Source organism: Erigeron canadensis, chromosome 6 (assembly GCF_010389155.1).
Source record: "Erigeron canadensis isolate Cc75 chromosome 6, C_canadensis_v1, whole genome shotgun sequence".
Taxonomy (NCBI): domain Eukaryota; kingdom Viridiplantae; phylum Streptophyta; class Magnoliopsida; order Asterales; family Asteraceae; genus Erigeron; species Erigeron canadensis.
In genome coordinates this window covers 5,264,037-5,287,006 of record NC_057766.1, presented here as the reverse complement: position 1 = coordinate 5,287,006, position 22,970 = coordinate 5,264,037, and the positions used below count along the sequence as shown (strand labels likewise).

At 33.5% G+C, this 22,970-nt stretch overlaps 3 protein-coding genes across 8 annotated transcripts; 1 reads left to right on the top strand and 2 right to left on the bottom strand.

The window, feature by feature from the left end:
- Window positions 1-1,000: 1,000 nt before the first annotated feature.
- Window positions 1,001-4,191, top strand: LOC122602702. Of its 2 annotated transcripts, none has more exons than XM_043775292.1 (3): window positions 1,001-2,463; window positions 2,694-2,814; window positions 3,804-4,191. In XM_043775292.1, the coding sequence occupies exon 1, from the start codon at window positions 1,118-1,120 to the stop codon at window positions 2,387-2,389; it is 1,272 nt and encodes a 423-aa protein (XP_043631227.1). In that variant the 5' UTR covers window positions 1,001-1,117; the 3' UTR covers window positions 2,390-2,463; window positions 2,694-2,814; window positions 3,804-4,191. The 2 variants fall into 2 exon arrangements, with proteins under 2 accessions (XP_043631227.1, XP_043631228.1); XM_043775293.1 differs by having other exon boundaries at window positions 2,666-2,814.
- LOC122602700 (glutamate receptor 3.6-like) lies at window positions 3,493-7,979 on the bottom strand. The gene is made up of 6 exons (XM_043775286.1): window positions 7,766-7,979; window positions 6,023-7,344; window positions 5,664-5,941; window positions 5,535-5,566; window positions 5,040-5,446; window positions 3,493-4,065 (listed from the first exon to the last, which is right to left on the bottom strand). Exons 2-6 carry the CDS (start codon window positions 7,331-7,333, stop codon window positions 3,676-3,678), a joined length of 2,418 nt encoding a protein of 805 aa, XP_043631221.1. The 5' UTR covers window positions 7,334-7,344; window positions 7,766-7,979; the 3' UTR covers window positions 3,493-3,675.
- Window positions 7,980-14,267: 6,288 nt separating this feature from the next.
- LOC122602701 (F-box/kelch-repeat protein At3g23880-like) lies at window positions 14,268-21,876 on the bottom strand. Of its 5 annotated transcripts, none has more exons than XR_006324370.1 (5): window positions 21,568-21,869; window positions 19,911-20,066; window positions 16,961-17,101; window positions 15,618-15,678; window positions 14,268-14,694 (listed from the first exon to the last, which is right to left on the bottom strand). XR_006324370.1 is itself a non-coding variant. In XM_043775287.1 (5 exons), the coding sequence occupies exon 1, from the start codon at window positions 21,753-21,755 to the stop codon at window positions 20,460-20,462; it is 1,296 nt and encodes a 431-aa protein (XP_043631222.1). In that variant the 5' UTR covers window positions 21,756-21,876; the 3' UTR covers window positions 14,268-14,694; window positions 15,618-15,678; window positions 16,961-17,101; window positions 19,911-20,066; window positions 20,365-20,459. The 5 variants fall into 5 exon arrangements, 4 of the variants coding, with proteins under 4 accessions (XP_043631222.1, XP_043631226.1, XP_043631225.1 ...); XM_043775287.1 differs by having other exon boundaries at window positions 20,365-21,876; XM_043775291.1 differs by having other exon boundaries at window positions 14,268-14,648; window positions 20,365-21,876.
- Between the last annotated feature and the right edge of the window lie 1,094 nt (window positions 21,877-22,970).

The following is a 22,970-nucleotide window of genomic DNA, read 5'->3' as shown; positions in this document are numbered from 1 at the left end:
ATCTAGATGTGTGTGTGTTTCCGATTGTGTGTGTGTGTGTGTGTGCTCGGTGTGTGTTTTTCAGTTGACATTTCGTTTTCTGGGCGCCGTGATTTTCAAAATTTGGGTTTGTGCTTGAGTTTGGAAGAAGAAGAATAAGAGATCATGGCGAAATGACGAATCTGCCCCTCACTTAATAGAGCTAATAGACGACTGTTAGTCGCCGAGTGAAAAGTGGAAAATTTGACCAACTTTAGGGTTTTTTCCATAGTTAATTCACTTAAGGGGCAATAATCGAAAATCCTGCCAACTCGAGGGACCAAAATGAAACTAAGGAAAGGGGTCTAAATTTTAATGCATTATAAAAATAAAAGCCACATGAGAGTTACAATAGATATAGATATACATTATACAAGTGGGCTTTTATTCATCATTTTCGTGTTTGGTATGGTAGAATGGAAAGAAAGAGAATGAAAAACACTTCTCTTATTTACCGGAGAATGTAATTGAGAATGGAGAAGTAGAAATGCGGATGAGTAGAAATAGAAAAAAAATGCAATTTGTTTGATCTATATGGGTTAATATTAATTGATAATTAAAATTTTATTTTTTTATATTCGCTCTTTATTTATAACAAATAACAAAATCTATTTTCATTTCAAATATTCAGTTTTTTCCTATTATTTTCTTTATGTGTTACATTTCTATTCTCACTAAACACTCCATAATTGCATTACGTAAAACAAATAAATTCTCAATTTTAACACTATGTTCTTGAATTGTTAAAATAAAAAAAAATTGAAATGATAGAATAAAAAAAGAAACGTCTTTCCAAATCCTTTCAAATATGGGAAGAAAACTTTTAAAACAAAAATAACTAAAAAATCCTTTCAAATCATATAATTACATTTCCTTTTCATTAAAAAAAAAAAAAAAAAAAACTCTAAGAAGTGAACTTACATACAAATCATTTTGGATTTTTTTTTCTCTTACCTAAAAAAAACTTAATAACATAGTGTAAACAAGCGACGACCCTGGTTTGGGTATTTGGGTCTCCAGTCCTCACTCTCAAAAACCCCTTCAACATTCATCCATTCATCCCTATTCCCCCCAAAAAATCAAAATAACCAAAATCAAGATGTCAGAGTATGTACCTATAGAGATTCAGGCGGAAATCTTGAAAAGGCTTCCTTCAAAGCCGTTGATCCAATTCCGATCAGTCTCACAATCATGGAAGCGTTTGATCGACAGCCCCAATTTCATGGTTTCATACGCGGTTCGTCATCCTCAGCCCGACCGTTTCATTTTAAGGTATGCTCTTCCTGATTATGATCATATTGTTGAGGACCAATATTTGTTTTTTGTAGATAATGATGATGAAAATGATCATAATGGTTTTGTCCAACAAGATATTGTTCCCACCATTCCTGACCTTGTTAAGAGAATTGGATCCTATTCAACTGTAGTCGGCAGCTCTCAGGGGTTGGTGTGCTTTGTCGGTGATTACGAATATCCCTATAATTACGATTCCTCTGAATTTGATGGAGCAAAAATGGTGGTTGTTTGGAATCCATCGATTGGGAAATGTGTTGGTATTCAAGTCCCAGAGATGTATTATTCCCCGAATGAAAACTATCGGATTGATGATGTTATTGGTTTTGGGGTTTGTCCTGTCACTCTTGATCCTACTATTCTCAAGATTGAATGCATTGATTATAGGAAGCAACTAAATGGCGGTATGCATGGCACTGGTGTCCCTTGGAAAGTTCGAGTTTTTACTTTGACCACTGGGACTTGGAGTATTCTATCTACCAATCTGCCCCGCGAATCGATAGGTTTATGTAATGGTCTATCTAGAGGGTGGTCTCAGGTTGTTATCGATAGGTTTATTTATTGGCTTGCTTATGATTATATGGGATATGCTGAAGATGGTCGATTTCAGAAACATTTTCTGATCATGTCATTTGATTTGACTGCCAAAGAATTTAAGGAGATTAATTTCCCAGATAGTCTAATAAACCAGCCTTGTAGAATTGAGACTATATCCAAGCTACGAGAGTGTCTTGTTTTGCTTGAATTCCATAGAGACTTGAAGACAGACCTATCAGTTTGGTGTGTGTGGATGATGAAGGAGCAAGGGGTTAGTGAATCGTTTACAAAGCTATACACCTTCAACCTACCAGATACCACAGTAAATACATTACTAGGATGTAGGAAGACGGGTGCGCTTATACTGGAGACGTGGCATGATCACAGAAACTATGCCGAACTTCAAATTTACGAACCCAACTCAGAAGCCGTTGAACTTGAGATTGATGGAATCGATCAATTCTTCTCTCTGTGTTCTTATAAGGACTCTCTGCTTTTGGTTGATCAATTAGATGGTTTTATATATTCGATCAGTCACTAATCACAAAGATATGATCGCGCATGGATTTCCAAAGTGTTGTACTACATTACTGAGGGCCGCTTGTCATTGTTAAGGTAGAATAATTTACTTTCATATTGTGTAAGTAACTTAATAATTCGCTTCAAATTTTAGACTTGGTTAGAAGTTTTTGTTTTGCAAATGTTTGAATTATTAACACTTCATGTCTAGTGTTGGATGATCCAAAATGATTCCATATGCTTCAAATTTGATGTGACATCCAAATGGCAACTCGAAATTTTTTCATTTTGTGTGCAGGAACAGTTAATTTAAACTTTGCATATAGTTTTCTGATCAGGTTTTGTGTGGTTGGTTTACAAGCAAACGAAGTGTTGCATCAAAATACATCATTATAAATGGATAAGAAGCAGTAAACGAGGAGAGCCAAAACTGATATCGGATTAAACGTGAGTACAGCCAAAATTGATTACTGGTTCTTTTTATCTTTCTTAGTGCCCAAGATAAATCTAGACTAGTTTTCTACAGATATTTACTCTTTCTGCTAGTAACGATAAATGCTTTATGATTAAGGATAAAAAATTAGTGACATAATTACGCTTCAGGATTCATGATGGTAAAAATCTGCAATAATATGATAGGAAGTGGGACATAAAAATAAGGGAAAACACTTTTGAATCTTATTTAGGTGTAACGGGTAAGTTCGGATAATTTAGCTAAAAAGGAACAAGTCAAATGGCACGAATGTCATACAAATGAAACAATTAACAGATTTAAACCCAGCAAATATATTTGAGCAAATTAGTTTTACACATGTTTGATGGCTTAGAACTATTACTCAAGTGTTGTGAAACTAGCAGTAATGATTATATTGACTCTCTGAACCTACAAGTAGGCCCAAAATGTCCTGTACAAAAAAATAAAATTTAGAAGATTAAACTTGATAGTTAATAAGTATGAGACTGATAAACCATTGTAGAAACTAGAGGTTGGGGTTTAAAATGTGTTTTTATTTTAAAGCATAAAGATATTAAAAGTACTTGACGTAACTTACACTTTTTAAAAAATATAAGTTTTTGTTATTATGCAAGTAAAAGAAATGATAAAGTGCATGGGACTACAGAAAGGGGTATAAATTCTAATGCATTATGAAAATTAAAAGCCACATCAAAGTTACAATAGACAATTTACAATAGACATTTGAAAGGTAGATACTTAACACTAGACGGTTTTTTTGGTTGAATAGTCCTTAAAGACATTCATATAAATTTGCAATTTTGCATACTAGTTTTAGGAACTATATTAGCCCATTAAAGATCTCCATTTCTCCTATGTGAAGTTTCCACTCTAACCCTTTTCTTGGAACGGGCTTTAACCGACTCTTGTTTTTCATCAAAATATGAAACGAACGTCTGAATGCATCCGGATGGCTCTGAAGGTTTGGGTTTATATTTCTTGTACTCGTATATAATCTGCACCAAGTATAAGAAAAGAGCTAGGAAACAAACTAGCCCGCATATGAAGAACAAGCCTTCAAAGCTCTTTAACTGGAGCTGGTCCACTGTTAATTTTGCATCTTGAGAACTGCACGCACTTCGTGTAAGCCACTTGTCGTGGATCCTTTGCAACTCTCCGTTTTCGGACATTTTCAGTATGGCGTTCGATATATCTACGGCAAGAAGAGAGTCCTTCTGAAATGCCTGTAACAAATCAAGAATCCAAATAAGTTATTTCTTTCTTATATGACTATAAAGACTAGACTTGAATTTTACTACCTCTACAGCATATATCTCTAGTAACCCCCTTAAATATTTGTCTTTGAAATATCTTATTTGCCTTTGGATTTTTTTCTTTTTTTTTTTCTTTACGTAACTATCCAACATCCCTAATAAAGCAGACTGCCTTCCCCATTATTGCCGCTGCATTGCGCGGGTACCATGCTCGTACTGATAAAAAGCTTAATAATAGATATATAGATACAAGAATCATAACTAGAATGTAAACAATTAGATTAAAGGTTTAAACATGGGTTTCAACAATACAAGAATCAATACCCAAAAGTGGTATGAACTAGAATAGTTAAAATAAAATACAAAAAATAGATATATATGAATATAAGAGAGGTGTGTGTAGTTGAAGAGAGGAGGAGCAGAGATTTTAATGGCTACTTTTTTGGTGCTGTGTGTTGTATATTTTAAGAGAAGATGAATTGTGTGTATATATAAGAAAGAAATAATCTCAACGGTAATATCCAACAACAGCCTTGGTCCCTCATCTTCACAAAAGTGTACCATTTAGCCCTTCAACTTGATAGCAGATAACATGTATACTATCAACAGAACACCAAAGCTAAGATTGAGAGAGATAGATACATATCTCAACATATATGATATACCATTCGGTAGTCTTATGAAGATCACTACATCAGCTGGTAGCTATAAGCAGTTATGACTTGATACTGATCAAAATCAAAATCAAATGTCATAAAGCATTGTAGCAAAGTATACTTGAGGATTTGTAGAAGTATGGCAATGGCCGCTCTTTTTAAAAATAAAGTGAAATAAAAAAATAGTTGTGGATGTCAAGAACTTCATATCAATTTGACGCTTAAAAAAGATTTACTGTGATTCTATAAGTCATGCATAGTATAGAGAGAAATGAGATTTTTACTTACAAATCCCCATCCGTTTTTGGTAAATTCTTGTCCAACTATGCTAAATTCACAGCGGGTCGAAAGGAAGAGTTCAATGTATGGACGTTCGTCTACAACAGCAGCAACACCGCCATTGCCAGGACCATCTAATAAGGCTTTTTCATAGTCTTCTGGCAAGTTAAGGGGAACAAGTCTAGTTTCTGAAATCTTAAGCTCTTTGACAAGATAGTCACGAACAAATGAATTTTGTTGGTACCCAATGGGTACTTTGCTTGATATTAAACTATCTATCCCTTCAATAGGCGAATAAAGTTTCTCTACGGTTAAGATTGAGGTGAGACTTGCAGTATAACTGTTGCTGATTATCAGAACCATGAATAGCCATATAATTAATACGATTTGACCAAGAGTGCTCCTCATTTCTTGTTCTGCACAATATATCAAGGTGAAGTTACAAGGTTTTTAACATGCTTTTTTTTAATCAAATAGCTAGATCTGTAAACTATGGTGACTTACTGTGGGAGAAAAATAAGGTTGAAAAGATAAATCTGCTCGCCAAAAAACAGAACACCATGTGTTAGAAAAGTAATTATGCACATTACGCATCATATACATCAAAGCCAGTTATAGTGCCCAGTGACTTACGATAGGGTTGTTGTGATTTGTTGCTTAGGAGGGCCACGGAATTGATCATTTTTACGATGTTCCAGCATCCAAATAACTGATCCCACAACTAGAAAAAAGATCCCGGTAGTACACCACAGTGTACCAGTGAACGGTCTGAGAAAAGCCCAATGTCCAGAGTTTAGTTTCCTCACCGGTGCCACCACAACTAGTCCTGATTCGATAAATGGCTGAGTAAAATCTGCCATTCGTGTCCGATTTGTGATGATAGCAATCTCCCCTATTGCAGCATCATAGACCTATAGTTATTAATGAAAGGACTCAGAACAATATAATAACTTTTTTCTGTTGAAGAATTAAGAACTTTAAGGAACACTCACACCATCATTTACTGCGCTTATGAGATTGGTGTAACTTGGGTCGTCATGACCATCTCCATATGAATAGAACTTATATGGGACCGCATATGGCAGGAGGTTTATTGCTGAATGAAACACATCAATGCAGTATCCTACGTATGTATCATTTTTCTTAACTTCTTTCACAAACTCTACAAAACTTACCCGATGTGGAACTCCAATTTTCAAATGATCTCCATTCGGTGAAAAAACCCTTCCAAGAGGCGTTTCAAAGGTTTCACCAGGCCAAATTACATTATGTAACGTCTGAGATGATCTGGATCGGTTTGTGTCAACATTTTTTGGAGGAGATGTTGATAGACCCGAAGAGTTTGACCAATACCCAACTCTCCTCAACCCTGTACCAATCACGTTAATAACTTCAAATGCCGGAAAAGCAAGGTTTTTATCAGATGTGAACTGAATTGGTCCTGTTGTTCCATTCATTTTGACTTTTAAGATATTTTCAAGCAACACTTTCCCTCCATTAAATATTCTCAGAGAATCAAGATTGAAGGATCTGCCTTTTGAGTCTTTCATTTTGAAATACTTTGAGAAGGAAATGTTTGCACCTTGATTAAAGAATTTGTCAAGAGCATGCGCAAGTAGCCAAATAGTGTCGTATGCATACTGAGAATACATACTCAGACCCAACGTCGTCAAGTTTTCCCACTTGGTTTCAAACTTTGTACTAATAAATGAATCTTTTCTGTATGACCTCAAAGTAATAACTCCTTGCATAGCAGATATTGATCTCTTAGGAAGTGGCGAGCTTATGTCCATGACCGTTGATAGCCAATCCGTTGTGATCCACACGTATCCACTATCCATCATACCAATATATTGAGCAACTTCAAGTATCTCTAACCCCATATTAGCATAAGTATGAACAACAAAAATTCTGGATTCCATAAAAGCCACTTGAAGCAAAACGTCCTTTATGTCTTCATGTGTTGCTTTGGGTTTAATAGGCGCCCTGTGGGAGATTTTGCATCTTTTAGCAGATAATTGATCGGCTAATGAAGTTATTCCATTTCTTCCATGATCATCGTCTATGTAAACAGCTGCCACTTGTCTCCATCCATAGTACTCAACTAGGTCTGCAATTGCAGCCATTTGGAAAAGATCACTGTGAGTTGTTAGGACAAAGAACTCATTCTGACGAGAGAATAATGTGGGGTCCGTGGCTGTGAATGATAATAGTGGTACTTGCAGCTCGTTCGCGACATTAGATATCATATGAGCCAACACCGAAGATTGTGGACCTATTATTGCCACAGATTCACTCTCCATTAACTGTATAGCTGCGGCAACAAAATGAAGAATAAATGGTTAGTGACGGATCCAGGAATGTAAATCAAGTGTATCGAATTATAATCATTGACTTCAAATACTTCAAAATGTTTATTTATAATTTACTTAGGTCCAAACCTTTGGATAACATGTGTCCAAAGATAATATTCCATATGTTTGACAAAAAAATTTCCAATCTAACATAAGTCCATGAACCTAAGTTCATCAATAAAGAACTGTCCTTGTAAACAGGCCGGTTACAACACAATGTACAACTGTTTAAAGCCAAAAATTGTTAGAATGTGATGTGAGTTTATCACTACCCAATCATAATTTAATTTCTATCAACACATGACAAAATATGATGATAAACGAAGGTCATATGTGAGTCAACCCAAATCGAAACAATAAACATATTAAAGACATATATACCATCTATAACACTGAGAAAGCTACCAAAATCTGAGTTATGAATGGTTAGCTTCAGTTTGGTTCCATTAAGAATAGTTGGATCAGTATTCACACTTTCTACTGCAGCCTCTAAAGCAATTTTTGCAACTTTCCCTATAATCGAATCCAAAGTCAAAATGGACCCGATATTTACAACATCCGGTTTTGAAGTAGCAACAGCGATCAGTTTCCCATCTTCCTCACTTTTGGCTTGAGCTGGAATCTGTAACACCGGCCATGCACAACAATATGATCAGCAAAATATATTTGAGGCCGGTTGCCTATATAGTACTAATATACAGTAAAGAAAAATAATACTAATATGAATATCTTACACGTGCTGATATATATATATATATATACACACACGTACATACTAGACTAGATGAGTGCTCTCAAGATGCGGCAATGAAAATACAGGTCTCAAAACAAACACTTGTGTAAAAAAATGATAAAATATTTCCCGCGTAAAGTATGGAACATGTTTAAAATTGTTACAGGAATAGAGATATTTAAAATTGTTAACAATATTTAGGGGCATATAATAGGGTTTTTTTTGAGCGGAAATGTTTACTTATTTACTGTTAAAGTACCTTCAATGATCTCCTAGAAGCACCTATGCCAGGGATCGAACCCTAAACTGTCACCCAAGAGACAAAAGCCTGTACTATATATGTATATGTATATATATATATATATATATATATATACCTGCTCCTGAGGGAAACCTTGGTTGAAGAAGACAACCATCATTAGCAACTTCCAAACAATATTCATGGCCATTTAATTATTTCCAAGATTCTTACTCCACACAAACTTCAACTAATTATCTATGATTATTAATATGTTTTCACGAATATAATAAACCCGGGTGTACGAAATCAGGCTTATATTCTTCACAGTAATTGGGTAACATGATCTTTAATCAAAGTATATATGCATGGTCACCTTTTTCTTTTCAAATATCTAATGTATTCTTTTAGTAATATTAAGTCCTAACATGTTATTAATTTTATTATTTGTACATAATTCAATTTGGAAGATGTTTTTTTAAGGTTAAAAAAAAATACCTAGAAAAAAAAAATACCTAGCTAGCTAGCTAACTAATTGCTAGAATTAATTTAAAATTGAGATAAGAACATCTCACGTATGAAATATATATATATATATTATATATATATATATATATATAATGAAACGATTGTCAATAGCAAATGGGAATCACTTGAAAAAAAATTTTAAAAAACAACACATCATTCTAAAAGTGCATGAATTTACTAATAACTTAGGCAAGAAACAAAGAAAAGAAAAGCAATGCAAAAGATGATTTATATCTTATCTCAACAAAAGGAGTTTCAAAATCCAAGTCATTTGATAAGGAAATGCAGTATCTGACATGTGAATAGCTACTTTCTGAAATACACAAATAAAAAAGTAACCATAATATATTGTCGGCAAAAATAAAAAATTGATAAAATCAAACTTGTTGGAAATTAGAATTGGTATAGTAGCTGAAAGTTGGAGCTAATATTTAATTAAACTAAAGTTAAAATTTGCATTATTTATTCTTTATTTTTTTTTGTTTGACACATTTGTCAAATAACGTAGTTGAAAATAGAGCTTAAAATTATAAAATGACGTTAAAGAAATGTAACATTTGCCTAATTTGACTTATTTGACTTGTAAGTTGACGTGTATAAGTGTGGCTATATGCAATGTAAGTTTCATGATTTATGGAATTCCATTTACTTTACTCGTGGACTTAAGCATGTTAAGGACTAGCCAATTTAGTTAGTTGATATAATTGAAGCTTCATTTGATGGTTTAATAACGTATAATACGCTAGACGAGACTTGTTGGTCGTGTGAATTTACTTGTGACGTAAGACGATTTATTAATTTTCTAGAAAACATAATCGGGTGGACCCATTGACCCATTTGGACTGACCCATTGACTTTCGCTATTTATTTATGTAACATTTGCCATTTTTACCCCTGACCCTATCCCTAACTCTTCCACCAAAATTGTAACACCCGTCATTTTGACCGGTCAACTCTAGTGAACTCGTAAAACGAAAATTTGACAAATTGAAGTAAACGAAGTTTTGTAATGAAAAACTAGGCATGTGAATAGTCATTAAAAGCGTAATTTAAAAGTATGTGACATTATGTCAACAAAATACTTGAACAATACTCAAGTTAAAAGTTTTAACTAAACGAATAAATTGTCGGGAAAAATTGGAACTAGTCGCGAGAGTGTTAGTGGGGAACAAAATCTTCCCTCCCTCCTTTCTTCCCCTCATTTCTCACACCCTCTTCTCTCTCTACTCACTCTTTCTCTCTTCCTTCTCTCTATTATCCAAGAACACCCTTATCATCATTTCTTCCTCTTTTCTCCTTTAATTTTCAGATTGCTTCATCATCATAATAAGCAAATTAACTAGTAACTTGTACAATAACAAAAATATATCTTCAAAGATTCAAGATTTCCAATTTCATTTAGGGAGTTTTTCATCTTCAAAGTCTCTAATCCGAATTTGATTGTCCAAGGAACTTTGGTAAGTGTTTTTCATCTTCAAACTACTTGTTTATGTAGATACAAGTCTTGGATTACTAGCTATTTACAAGTTTTAGTCAAAATTAGTGTTCTTGAGCATTTAGGTCAAAACTAGGGTTTCAAAGAGGGATTTGTGATTTTGGAAGTGGGTTTGTGTTACGAATTGATGTTTATGCTTATTTATACTTGTAATTAGTTTTGTCAAAAGATTGAGCTTCGATCTGACTACTAAGTTAGTCGATTTTGTGTCAAAATTCGTCAGGTCAAGCACGGCCTCTCAGACAGACGCACCTTGCTTGTGGCCGTGCTACATGCCCAGTTTTCTCATACTGCAGACGCTCGTACGGCCGACCGTGCAAGCGGCCGCACTATTTCTGTTCTCTTCTCAACTTTTTCGTTCGGGTATCGGTCGGCTTTTGATGATCTAAAACTTGTTTATTAGCCTTATATTAACATTCTAAGGTCAACAAAACTGATTAAACATAATTCTAAACACTTTGATTTTCACGTCAAATTTTAGTTAAGTCATTGAACCGTGTCTAACCAAAACTCTTCATTTGTCATTTAAACGTTCTCAAATGACTTATAAAACATCTTGAGGGGAAATTGTGGTATAGTATAACTAGTATTGACCATGGCTTGTATTGTGACATATATTGTTAGGTTGTGGACTTTGACGATCGTTGGACATTCATAGCATGATCTTAACATGTTATTGCTTGGCAAAGGTGAGTTTCGTAACCCCCTACTCAATTGAGATTCGGGGCTGAAAAATGTACAAACTTGTTTGATCGTTGACTAACCGATTGATTGTTCTATGGACGTACTGACTTATCACTTGGTTGATTTTGCTTTCGTTATGAATACATGTTGTGGTCGTTAACTAGATACATTATGATATGATTCGAGACGTTATGTTGTAGTGCTTGTTAATGGACGTTATATGTGATGTAGGACGTTATGTTGTGATACGTGTTAATGGACGTGTATATGTGATGAAAGTCGTTATTGTATACTGTTGGACGTTATACTATATACATTTATATATTATATATGTATGGACGTGGATGTGGACGGTGGATTGACGAATCCACACCTGGTATGATCATTGCCACATTATAATAATATTTTGTTAAAAAGTTTATTCTATATATATATATGGACGTGGACGGTGGATTGACGAATCCACACCCGGCATGATCATAACCGTGGATTACGGGTTGTTTAACCCGCATATGGACGATTATTGGACGATATTATATATGTGGACGATTATTGGACGATAATATATGTACGGACGATTATTGAACGTGGACGTTGACTTGTATTAACTTGTGATAACGTGAAACCTTTTAGGGTTTCCTTGGACGTGATTAGGTATTCTAATCCTCGTATATCGTTAACGGTTGTTATCCTGACACACTTGTTTCCTATTACTTGCCCCTACGAACTCACCAACTTTATGTTGACGCGTGTTAGTACACTTTTCAGGTGAACAAGTTAGCTCATAGACGTATTGGATGGTTGATTGCTTGATCATGCTAGACTTGGACTTTGACTTCTTGGATCCGTGATTCATTTCCCGAATTAGGGGTTATGCTTATGTGTGATCCGAATACTTGCATTATTGAATGGTTTGTATGGATTACTTGATCATTTTTATGCATTTAGACTTACTCTATATAATTTCCATATCGTGTTGTGCTTTTCTTGTGATACCCCATGATTCCGCCTTGGTGGAGTGTTACAAGAAATTTTTTTTTTTTTCCTGAAAAAAGAGATAAACAACCTTTTTACGAGAACTAATGAAATTTAACATACTATAATATAGACTACTTACCTTACTTTTTAGGAGCTTATTTTTCATATAGACTCTAAGTCAATGGTCTACTATTATTTAACTTTCAAAAATAAGTTCGGGACAAAATAGGTTATATTTAAACAAGGATTGTTCAGAAGAAACCTTAATTTTTGGTGAAACCCAAGGACCAAATCTTGGCCTTTGATTTATCTTTATCAATGGATGAGATTAATCCTCTTTCTCCCCTATTATCTCCTTCTTCTTTTTTCCGGCCACCGTCTTCTTCTTCTTTTCTGGCGATACAGCCGCCGGTCACCACATGCTTCTTCTTGTCCGGTGATACAGTCGCCGCCACTACCTCCTCTTCCTTTTTCTCCAGCGAGACAACCACGACGCCGGCGCCGGCATAAAGGGCAAAGCCCGTACCGTATCAAACCGCCACCATCTCTTGGATCGCCGCCTATCAAATCCATACGATTCCCATATGCGTCCCTTGACGGTCAGCTTAGAACGGATAAGGGCCACTGGCCCGTACCGTATCCAAAAACGATGCCGGAATAATTCGCTGGAGTTTTTCGACGGCGGTGATGATTACCAATCAAATTTGATTGGATACTGGTTCGTCGAAGTAGATCGCTGGAGTTATTAGACGGCGGTGCTGACCGGAATGATTCTCCGGAAATTCGTCGGAGATGAAGGGATCGCCGGAGATGACAACGGAAAACGACCGGAGATGAAGATTTCCCTTTAATCTTGAATATTCATTAAATTTGATCCAAGGGTTGAGATTGAGCCCTTAGGTTTTACCAATTTTAGTGGTTTCACATGAATATATTGCAAAAGACTATCCTACAAGCGTAAGCCCTGAAGGCAATTGTTGTCAATATATTAAGCAACATCGTACAGTATTCAGATATTGAAGAAAATAAGCAAAAATTTATTTTAGACCATTTGTGAATTGAAAATATCACACCAATTTAATATAATTCAGGTATCTCTCAAACAATTTATACAAAATAAAAAATAAAAAATTTATTTATAAAAAAGTGCACAACTAATAAAGTAATAATAATACGCATTATATAAATGTTATACGCTTGTTTACTAGAATATTAATCAACTAGGTGAAACCCGTGCGTTACAACGGTCTATTTTATTTTTTACACAATTCTTCGCAAATGACATGCTGTAATCCTTATAATACTTCATATATGTTGTTAACGGTTAATCTAGTTTTACTATTCCCTTTAGTGCAATTTCTAAAAATACCATTAATAGAGAGGTCTCTCAAATCAAGTTGTATACTTGACAAAGTTTTGATGTCTTGACATTCACGAGGTGAGTTGATCTAAGGTGAATTGCTCTATTTAATCAATCAGCACTCATTTTGGTGCGCTAACTTGGAGGTGGTATATGGGTTTGAGGGTGGTTAAAATTGGGCCTTATTATAAAACGGTTTAATAAATTTTACGCACAAAGAATGCATTATTGAGGGACTTTTAACGTGTTTGACTCCTTTATTCGATCCATTCAACCCAAATTAATCAAGCCATTCGTCAATGGATACGTCAGATCTTTCGTCTCGAGCTTAAAATGTTCACTATATGAGAAATTGAGAATGAGTTGTTTTGCAGGCTCGACAACTCGAACATCTTTTTGTATGAACTTGACTCTCTTGCACCGGGCAGAGGTTGAGAACTTGAGGGCATAGTTGACTCACTCATCGAATACGGATATGGAGGCCAAACCCATTCTTGGAGACACCATCTACTTTGAAGGCTGCTAAAACAAATGATCCTTGTTGAAGGATGGCATGTTTTGTGAACTGGTCTTTTTTTTGTTTTTTTTTTTGTCACCTCTAACACCCTCAAATTTTGATATTGCAGTTCACTACGGGTGGGTTGTAATTGTTAATTTACAGTATGTAACTTAACCAACTGTTGTATGTTTCATAATCTTTGTTGTATCCTACCATGCATAAGCAAAAAGGGCAGTCGGTCGTGAGTTAAAGCTGTGCTTTTGATATACTCTTAAACTACAGACTTGCCGGATGTAAAGTTACCATTGACAACACTTTCCGTAACATGTATTATGATCATAACCGGAGATAGCTTATTTGCTTACGAGTTTCTCTTATGTAAACCAATGCATGTATAACATAAAACGAATATGCTATTACCCAAGCCGTGCGACACGAGCTTTACCCCCTAGTTATTACAAAAGATTTCAAGGATATTTGTTGCACAAAAAAAGTATACCAAAACAACATGAATATGATCTTTACATTTATCCATGCTAATGGAATGATAATCGCTCCTTGAAGTTTTTCTATGGATTATCCACCTCAAAATCATATTAAAGAAAGTCTTCTGTTTAGATTGGAACCCGACATGCTCCATAAGTGACCCTCGTTCTTTCTTCAATGGCAAACTATCGTTTATGAGAAACTGGATTAGACCAATCACGTAATACATTCAAAGATGCTATTTTTCTCGGTATCTGGGTCAACTTAACCAACCAACATTGACATTAGAAACCTGTCATAATGATAACACTGCACAAAAACTCAAGTATTTTAAGTTCAATTTTAATAACCAATAACCTAAAAGCTAAAGTTAAATCAAGTTAAAAAAGAAAAACGTAGATGAGTTTCACTATAAAATTGTACATAATGTAGCTGGTTATAAGAATTTAGATATTCTTGCAGCTTCGATCAATAGGTTGCAAGGATTTAGTAGCTGCTAAAATTACCATACATAGAGGTCTCCCAAATCCAGATTTATACTAGACCGATTGATAGAGGTCTCTCAAATCCAGCTACTAAATCACTGTACGATATATGCAGCTACTAAACCATTGTGTCATATATGTAGATAGTACATAATGTAGCTACTAAATCTGTTTTCTTTATTTGTTGTCAAATACTAAAACCTCATAAATGACTTTAGTGCAATTTCTAAACCATTGTGCAACTTTTAATAAACCACTTAAGACATAAGAGCTTATTTTCGCCCACAAAAGAGTACACGTGTAAGACAAAGTAAAAGATGAGCAGGGTGGTGATTTCAATGCCTTTAGATATGAGATAAATGTGTCAATTTGGGATAGATTCAACTTTAGTCCAGAACAGAGCTCAAGTGTCTTAACTAACATTGTCAATGAGGACCTACTATGGCTACATTAATGGTCGACCATAATTTTCTATAATCTACATTTAATAAGATATCATTCCTTTCCATTGTATGATGTGATACTGCCTAAGCTCATAGTCAATGAACTACTTTCTACTATAGTTCCACCGTATGAAAAGTATGGTGAGTATCTAAAGTCTCGTGTAGTTGTGTTACAGGGAAATTGAACCAACTATAGTTCAAGAATATTGCTAGCGGATACTAATTAACGCCTACCATGACTGTAAAGCAATAACGGTACAAAATATTATTATCTTGAAGAAGCCAATTTTGTCAAGTAACTTACAAAGCTATCAGAATTTTCCCGAACCATGAGCTGCAAAGAATCCACCTTATCCCATAATCATCTGCAAGTGAAAAGTATATTAATTCACTATACTCATCATTTGAAATATCATAAAGTAGGAGTTTGCAAAAATGCCATGTTACTTACAAGTTACAACCAGCTTGATTTGGGTTAACTTCTTATTTCTAGTGAATAATTTAGGTAAAACCAAAAAAGATTTAAAAGAAAAATGAGGATTTTAAAAGCCATTCAAAGTGTTTTCACTTATGAAATTAAAAAAACCTTCTAAGTCACTTCAAACCAAAAATCACATATAATTAATGGAAGGTAAATCATATTTGATATTCTAACATCTTTATTTAAGGATCATGATAAAGAAAAAAGAATCCTTAAATAAAAGACTAAATTGCCAAAAAAGCACACCACTATCTTTATTTTACGTTGGTTTGACGTAACTCACCAATATCTTTGTTCGAAACTGATCTGAATTCAGCTATGATACATATTAAATTGGCAACACACAGAAACACAGTAATATCATAAGCCAAGTAAATTCAGAACACATGTTTCAAGATTAACGACAGTTTCACCCAAATATAAGAAACAAAAGACAAAGTTGACATGCGAAAGCAACTTTTACAGCAAAAAAAAAATGTAGGTTTATTGAGGGCATAGGCCCAATAGTGTTTGGGTATGTCTGTTTTGAAGGAATGGTTTGGAAACATGATTGATACCCATTAAATCATGAATCGTCCATACCCACCTATAGGTCTGTCTGGTTTCTTAATCTATACTCATTAAACCAGTTATCAAACTTTTCTCCTGTTAACATCACACTCTAACTAAATACATGTAAGAAAAAAGAGAGCAGCTATATGCATTGCTATACGGCAATCCAATGAATAACGCATAAGTTTTCCCGAAAATTTATTATGTGTATCCTACTTAAAACCTTCCACCATATATATCCATAAAAAGTGATAATATTTTGGATTATAAGGAGGTGGGTCAAAACCTGATCTAATTGATTTTTTTATCACGACCAAACTAAACAAAATTAAGCATGAAATTATAACTATGAAATTAACCAAAATCCATTATAAATATGAGTTAACCACAAAAAAAAGGCTATAACAAAAGAAATTATAACACATTTATATGAAAAGAACCTAATTTTATCTATCTTGACATGTAGTGTACAACAGGAAACACCAACAAAGAGTAGATTAAAAAGAGAACAACGATTCGATTGTAAACGAACTATAACTATGAATTAACCAAAATCCATTCATAAAAACACAAGAAGCAATAGCTGAATTTTTTTTTATTAAAATAAAACATACCTGTCTTGGAATCACTGCAGTGATGACTGATGAGGCTAGGGTTCGTTCTTAAAAATTGGGATAAAAGCCATCTAATATAAAACCCCCAAATTTGAGGTTATCTTTTCCTATTCAAAAACGCTGAGGCTCATGGAATAAAAACTACAAAAATAAAACAAACATAGTTAATCCAATACAAGCCTGGAAAATATAACGAAAATATATCGGTAAGATATAAACTAGGAAGAGATTTGGGGAGCAAATAAGAAAGATTTTCGGGGATGAAAAAATTCGAAAAACTCAAAATAAGGAAGGCAGAAGGCAGGTAAAGGGATCTTCTGGATGTTTTTTTTTAAAAAAGCCGTGTGAATGAATGTTATTATTAGTAAGTTTGAGAATCATTAACAAAACCACCTTGGTTGAACTGGTAAACATGCTGAGCTATCAAACATAAGGTCTCGGGTTCGAAACCCAAAAACCCCTTTTTTATAAAAATAAAGGGTGTATTTACGTCATATGTGGACCCTACACAATGCTGATGTGGCTGCTAACGTGGCATACGAATCGCTCTGGTAACGCCACATCAGAAAAAGCTTACATGGCGGGCTCAGAGAGCGTCACCCGAGCGCTTTCTGATAGCCTTATATATATATAGATCACCACCGTACAAGACCATAATTCTTGAGCGGCGGTTGACGAAGCCAGTTGCCGACATACACCTCTTAGGTTATGTGTATATTGGCAATTTCATTTATATTACTTAGCTTTGTTTTTAAGAACTTTGCTTATGATAATTTCCAAATGTGTTTTGCCCCATGGAAATGCGTCTGTATGTTTCATCTATTCTATATAGTGTTATTTTCCAGTATAGATAACTATTGCATTGACATATATAGTTTTTGTGATCTTATCTATAATATAACTAAAAGAGGGGAGATAAAACTAAAAGAGGGGGTTGGGGGTACACTTGGCATCCTTAATCTCCCTCCTAAAGCCTAATCCTCTCTCCTTATTAGTCATCTAATTTTTTAATATCAATCTAAATTAATTTACACTTTTTGGTTTTCTATCAACAATTTACACTTTAACCCCAATCTAAAATAATTAATTTACACGTTTTGGTTTCACAATACCAATTTACACTTTAACCCCAATTTAAAAATAATTAACTTACACTTTTTGATTTTTCATCACCAATTTACACTTTAACCCAATTTAAAAATAATTAATTATACTTTTTGATTTTCCATCACAAATTTACACTTAAAAATAATTAATTTACACTGTTAGTTTTCCATCATCAATTTACAATTTCACCCAATTTTAAAAATAAATAATTTACACTTTTCGGTTTTATTGGTAATCTATAATATAACTCACGTACGACAAAAAAAAGAAGCTACGATCAACTATAAAAAGGGTTTTCTTTTTATATACTTTGCACATAATTAATCATTATTATTATTTTTTAGCATTGAATTCTTATGTTATTGTTATTATTATTTCTTTTAATTTAGTTTGTTGTCTATTATAGGTTCGTTATGGCTTATTCTTTTACAACAAAAAATATGAGCACATTAGTTCATCTATAAGATCTTAAACCAACACATGTTAACAATCATTTACGACTCCGTGTTGTGCATGTATGGACTGTTTCGGAGTGAAACAACCCGAAGAAAATCAAAACGTTCGAGATGGTATCTGTTGATAAATTGGTATGTATTTTTCAAATTATATAGTTTACACTTTTAGAATATAAGAAGCTGTAAATTTTTTATTTAACTAAATTTGAAAAAAAATAGGTAAACTGGAATCAATATTTATATTGAGTTAATTTTCATATGTTTCTTCTTTAGCTTTCGTATTGATTAAGTTGTGATATATGACTTAACTAATCTAAATATTATATATTAAATTTTGTATTTGTAACCTATATTAACTCTTAGGATTTACAATTATATCTTTCTATAACCTTTTAGATATAAAGTCTAAATTTACTATGAGTAGGTTTCTGATTACTTTAATATATTGACTTTGATTATTTTGATTCTGTTTTGAAAGTAGCTCATTAATGGTGTATACTTAAGATTTACGATTATGTCTTTCTATAAGCTTTTAGATAAAAAGTTGAATTTTGCTATGGTAAGATTCTGATAATTTAGTATATGGACTATGATTATTTTGAATCTGTTTTGAATTCCAATTTTTTAACTTTGATTAATATATTTTGAGACTACCCGTCCATTGGACGGGCCTGAACACTAGTTAAACATATATTAAGTGTATGCTGTATAAAAGAAGTGTTTATGGCTCAACTCAAAAGCCGAATCTAATATATGACCAGTTACCCAACCCACCCGTTTTCCCATATACACAGACCCTATCAACGAAAGCTTTATGCATTACCCAAATTCAGAATTTACTGTAGCACCAAATGACTAATCGACAACCAGTTGTAAATATATATTCTGCTTCTGATAAACTTCCTTTCCTCATTAAACTCTGAAGGATACATACATTAAACATTTCACCAACAAAGGCACAACAATACATAAGTTGACTTTTTTGCCTGTGGGTTACAATTATGTGTTTACATACAGTTACATAAGTTGACTTAACTTTTCAAATTGTGCATGGATGATGGGGTGTTGAAACAGATTACTACTGTTGGAAAGCCTATAAAGATCTAAGTTGGGTTCATTATCCATAGGGGATTTGATTCAGCCACCGTGTTACGGGCTGCAAATTGAATCTACTACTTAAAATGGTAGGGCTGCTAGTCAGTATAACATGTTACATGTCACTATGTATTTCTTCTGAGTATGGTTGTTTTGTGAGGAATAAAGTAAAAAATTAGATGATTGGTGGTTATACTCTGTTGCAGAACAAATTAAGAGTTCTTTACTTGAATATTATGTGGTGTGATTATTGTGTTGAAGAATAGTCGGTGGCTCAGAAAACAAAGAATTACCTTTAATGGTTGTGGTTGCTGGTCAGTGCTTCCGATGTATTTTGATCAAAGAGTAGCTTACTGATCTGCTGCTCATATTTGCTATCGAGGTTTATATAGCTCACAAAGTATAGTGGAAATTTCTGTAACCAAAATGCTTTGGTTCAAAGCTGTAAACTACATCAAGTAATTTTAATATGCAAAGAAGCTTAAATTAACTGTTCAAATCAGAAAACTATATGCAAAGAAGCTTAAATTAACAGTTCCCGCACACAAAATGAAAACACTCAAGCGTTGTCATTTGGATATCACATCAAATTTGAAGCATATGGAATCCTTTTGGAAATACAACACTAAAACAAGGAGTGTTGATACTTAAAGCATTTGCAAAACAAAAACTTCTAACCAAGCCAAATTTTAAACCGAATAATGAAGTCACTTACACAATATGAGACATGAAAGTGAATTATTCTACCTTAACTAATGACAAGTGGCCCTCAGTCCCTCACTGATGTTGTACATCACTTAGGAAATCCATCCGCATCTTTTAATGCGATCATCTATTTGTGATTAGTGACTTATCGGATATATATAACCATCTAACTGATCAACCAAAAGCAGAGAAGAGTCCTTATAAGAACACATAGAGAAGGTATTATCAACTCCATGAATCTCAAGATTCTCAATGGCTTCTGAGTTGGGTTCGTAAAGTTGAACTTCGGCATTGTTTTCGTAGTCTTGCCGTGTCTCCAGTATAAGAGCACCCGTCTTCCTACATCCTAGTAATGTATTTACTGTGGTATCTGGTAGGTTGATGGTGTATAGCTTTGTAAACGATTCACTAATCCCTTGCTTCTTCATCATCCATAGACAACAAACTTCTAGGTCTGTCTCATAGTCTCTATGGAATTCAAGCAAAACAAGACACTCCCGTAGCTTAGATATAGTCTCAATTTCACGAAGCCCGTTTGTTGGACTATCTGGGAGATTAATCTCTTTAAATTCTTTGGCAATTAAATCAAAAGATATGATCAGAAAATGTGATTGAGATTCCGCATCAAGAAGCATATAATCATAAGCAAGCCAAAAGATAAACCTATCGATAACGATCTGAGACCTTCCAGATAAACCTGTAGATAAACCTATCGATTCGCGAGGCAGATTGGTAGATAGAACACTCCAAGTCCCAGTACTCAAAGTAAAAACTCGAACTATCCAAGGGGCACTAATGTCAGGCATCTCATTCATTTTCCGGTTAATAAATTTAATCTTGATAATAGTAGGATCCAAAGTGACAGGACAAACCCCAAAACCAATAACATCATCAATCTCATAGTCATCATATGGGGATTCATACATCTCTGGGACTGGAATACCTACGGATTTCCGTATAGAAGGATTCCAGAGAACAACCATTTTTGTTCCATCAAATTCAGATAAATCATCAAAACCAGAGGAGTCATCATCAGGGTATTCGTAACCACCGACAAAGCACACCAAACCATGAGAACTACCGACTACACTAGAACTGGATTCAATTCTCTTAATGAGGTCAGGAATGGTAGGAACAATATCTTGTTGGACAAAACCATTATGATCATTATCATTTTCATCATCATTATCTACAAAAAACACATATTGGTCCTCAACAATATGATCATAATCAGGAAGTGCATACCTTAAAATGAAACGATCGGGCTGAGGGTGACGAACAGCGTATGAGACCATGAAATCGGGGCTGTCAATTAAACGCTTCCATAGTTTTGAGACGGATCGGAATTGGATTAACGGTTTTAAAGGAAGCCTCTTCAGGATTTCCTCTTGAATTTCTATCGGTACATACTCTGACGTCTTGATTTTGATCATTTTTATTTTTATTTTGATATTTTGGGGGATTATGAATGGATGATGTTCAAATATGTAGTAGCTAGGGTTTTTGAGAGTCAGGACTGAGGACCCAAATACCCAACCCACGGTCGTCGCTTGTTAAATTATAGGTGAGATACTGAGATTTTATTTGTCTTATGCAATTAGGGTCTAAAATAATCAATAATAGCCCACTTTTATAGTGTTGTAATTTTACTTTAAAATATAGGAATATTTACTGAAATGGTACCCGGACTATTCATCATATTACTGATTTCATACCTATAACTTTAAAATTACTTTCATCATACCCCAACTTATCAATTTTCCACTCGGACGATACCTGACTTGACGGGCGTCTGTTTGGCCGTTAAATTGGGGTATGACTACCGTAAATTTTAAAGTTTTAGGTATGAAACCAGTAATATGATGGATAGTCCAGATATCATTTATGTAATTAACCATTATTATTATTATTATTATTATTATTATTATTATTATTATTATTATTATTGTTGTTGTTGTTGTTGTTGTTGTTGTTTTTTAATTACACAAAGTACATTGGTATATTTTTGTAAATGTTTATATTTATTTTATAAAAAAAAACTTTATTTTTATAAAAAAAATTATTGTAAATATTTATTTATTTTAATTAAAAACTATTAATATATCAAATACTATTATTTATATAAAAAAAATTAATAAAATAATATTTTATTTTATAAAGATCATTTTTAGTACAAAGTTTTTATTTTTATAAAAAAAAAATTTCAATTTTTTTTAAAGGAGTAAACCGGAAAAAATATCATAATTTCTTTTATTGCATTAATACCCGTACAACTACTATGTAAGGTTTGAATAAGCTCAAAACAGATTTAATCAACTCCATGTGATGGTATCCATTCAAGACTTAAAGTACATTTATCAATGCTTTACATGAAATTAATGTACTGCTTTCGATTTACTTTTTTTTAATATATAATAAATAAATAAATATGAAATAAATAAAATCATCATGGATCTATAATTTGATAAATTAATAGTTTTTAATAAAAAATAAATATTTACAATAGCTTTTTTATAAAAATAAAGTATTCTTTTATAAGATAAAAGTAAATATTTACAAAAAAATATCAATGTACTTTTTAAAATTATTTATTTCTAAATAATACTTTGTGTAATTAAAAAAAAAAAACAACAACAACCATGATAATA

Excerpts from the sequence above, each read along its gene's own strand:
- LOC122602702 (XM_043775292.1), top strand. The coding sequence starts at position 1,118 with ATGTCAGAGTATGTACCTATAGAGATTCAGGCGGAAATCTTGAAAAGG.
- LOC122602700 (XM_043775286.1), bottom strand. The coding sequence starts at position 7,333 with ATGGAGAGTGAATCTGTGGCAATAATAGGTCCACAATCTTCGGTGTTG. Across the intron at positions 5,942-6,022 it reads TAAGCGCAGTAAATGATGGT|GTCTATGATGCTGCAATAGG; the intron begins GTGAGTGTTCCT and ends TAATAACTATAG. Across the intron at positions 5,447-5,534 it reads AACCTTATTTTTCTCCCACA|AACAAGAAATGAGGAGCACT; the intron begins GTAAGTCACCAT and ends TATATTGTGCAG.
- LOC122602701 (XM_043775287.1), bottom strand. The coding sequence starts at position 21,755 with ATGATCAAAATCAAGACGTCAGAGTATGTACCGATAGAAATTCAAGAG.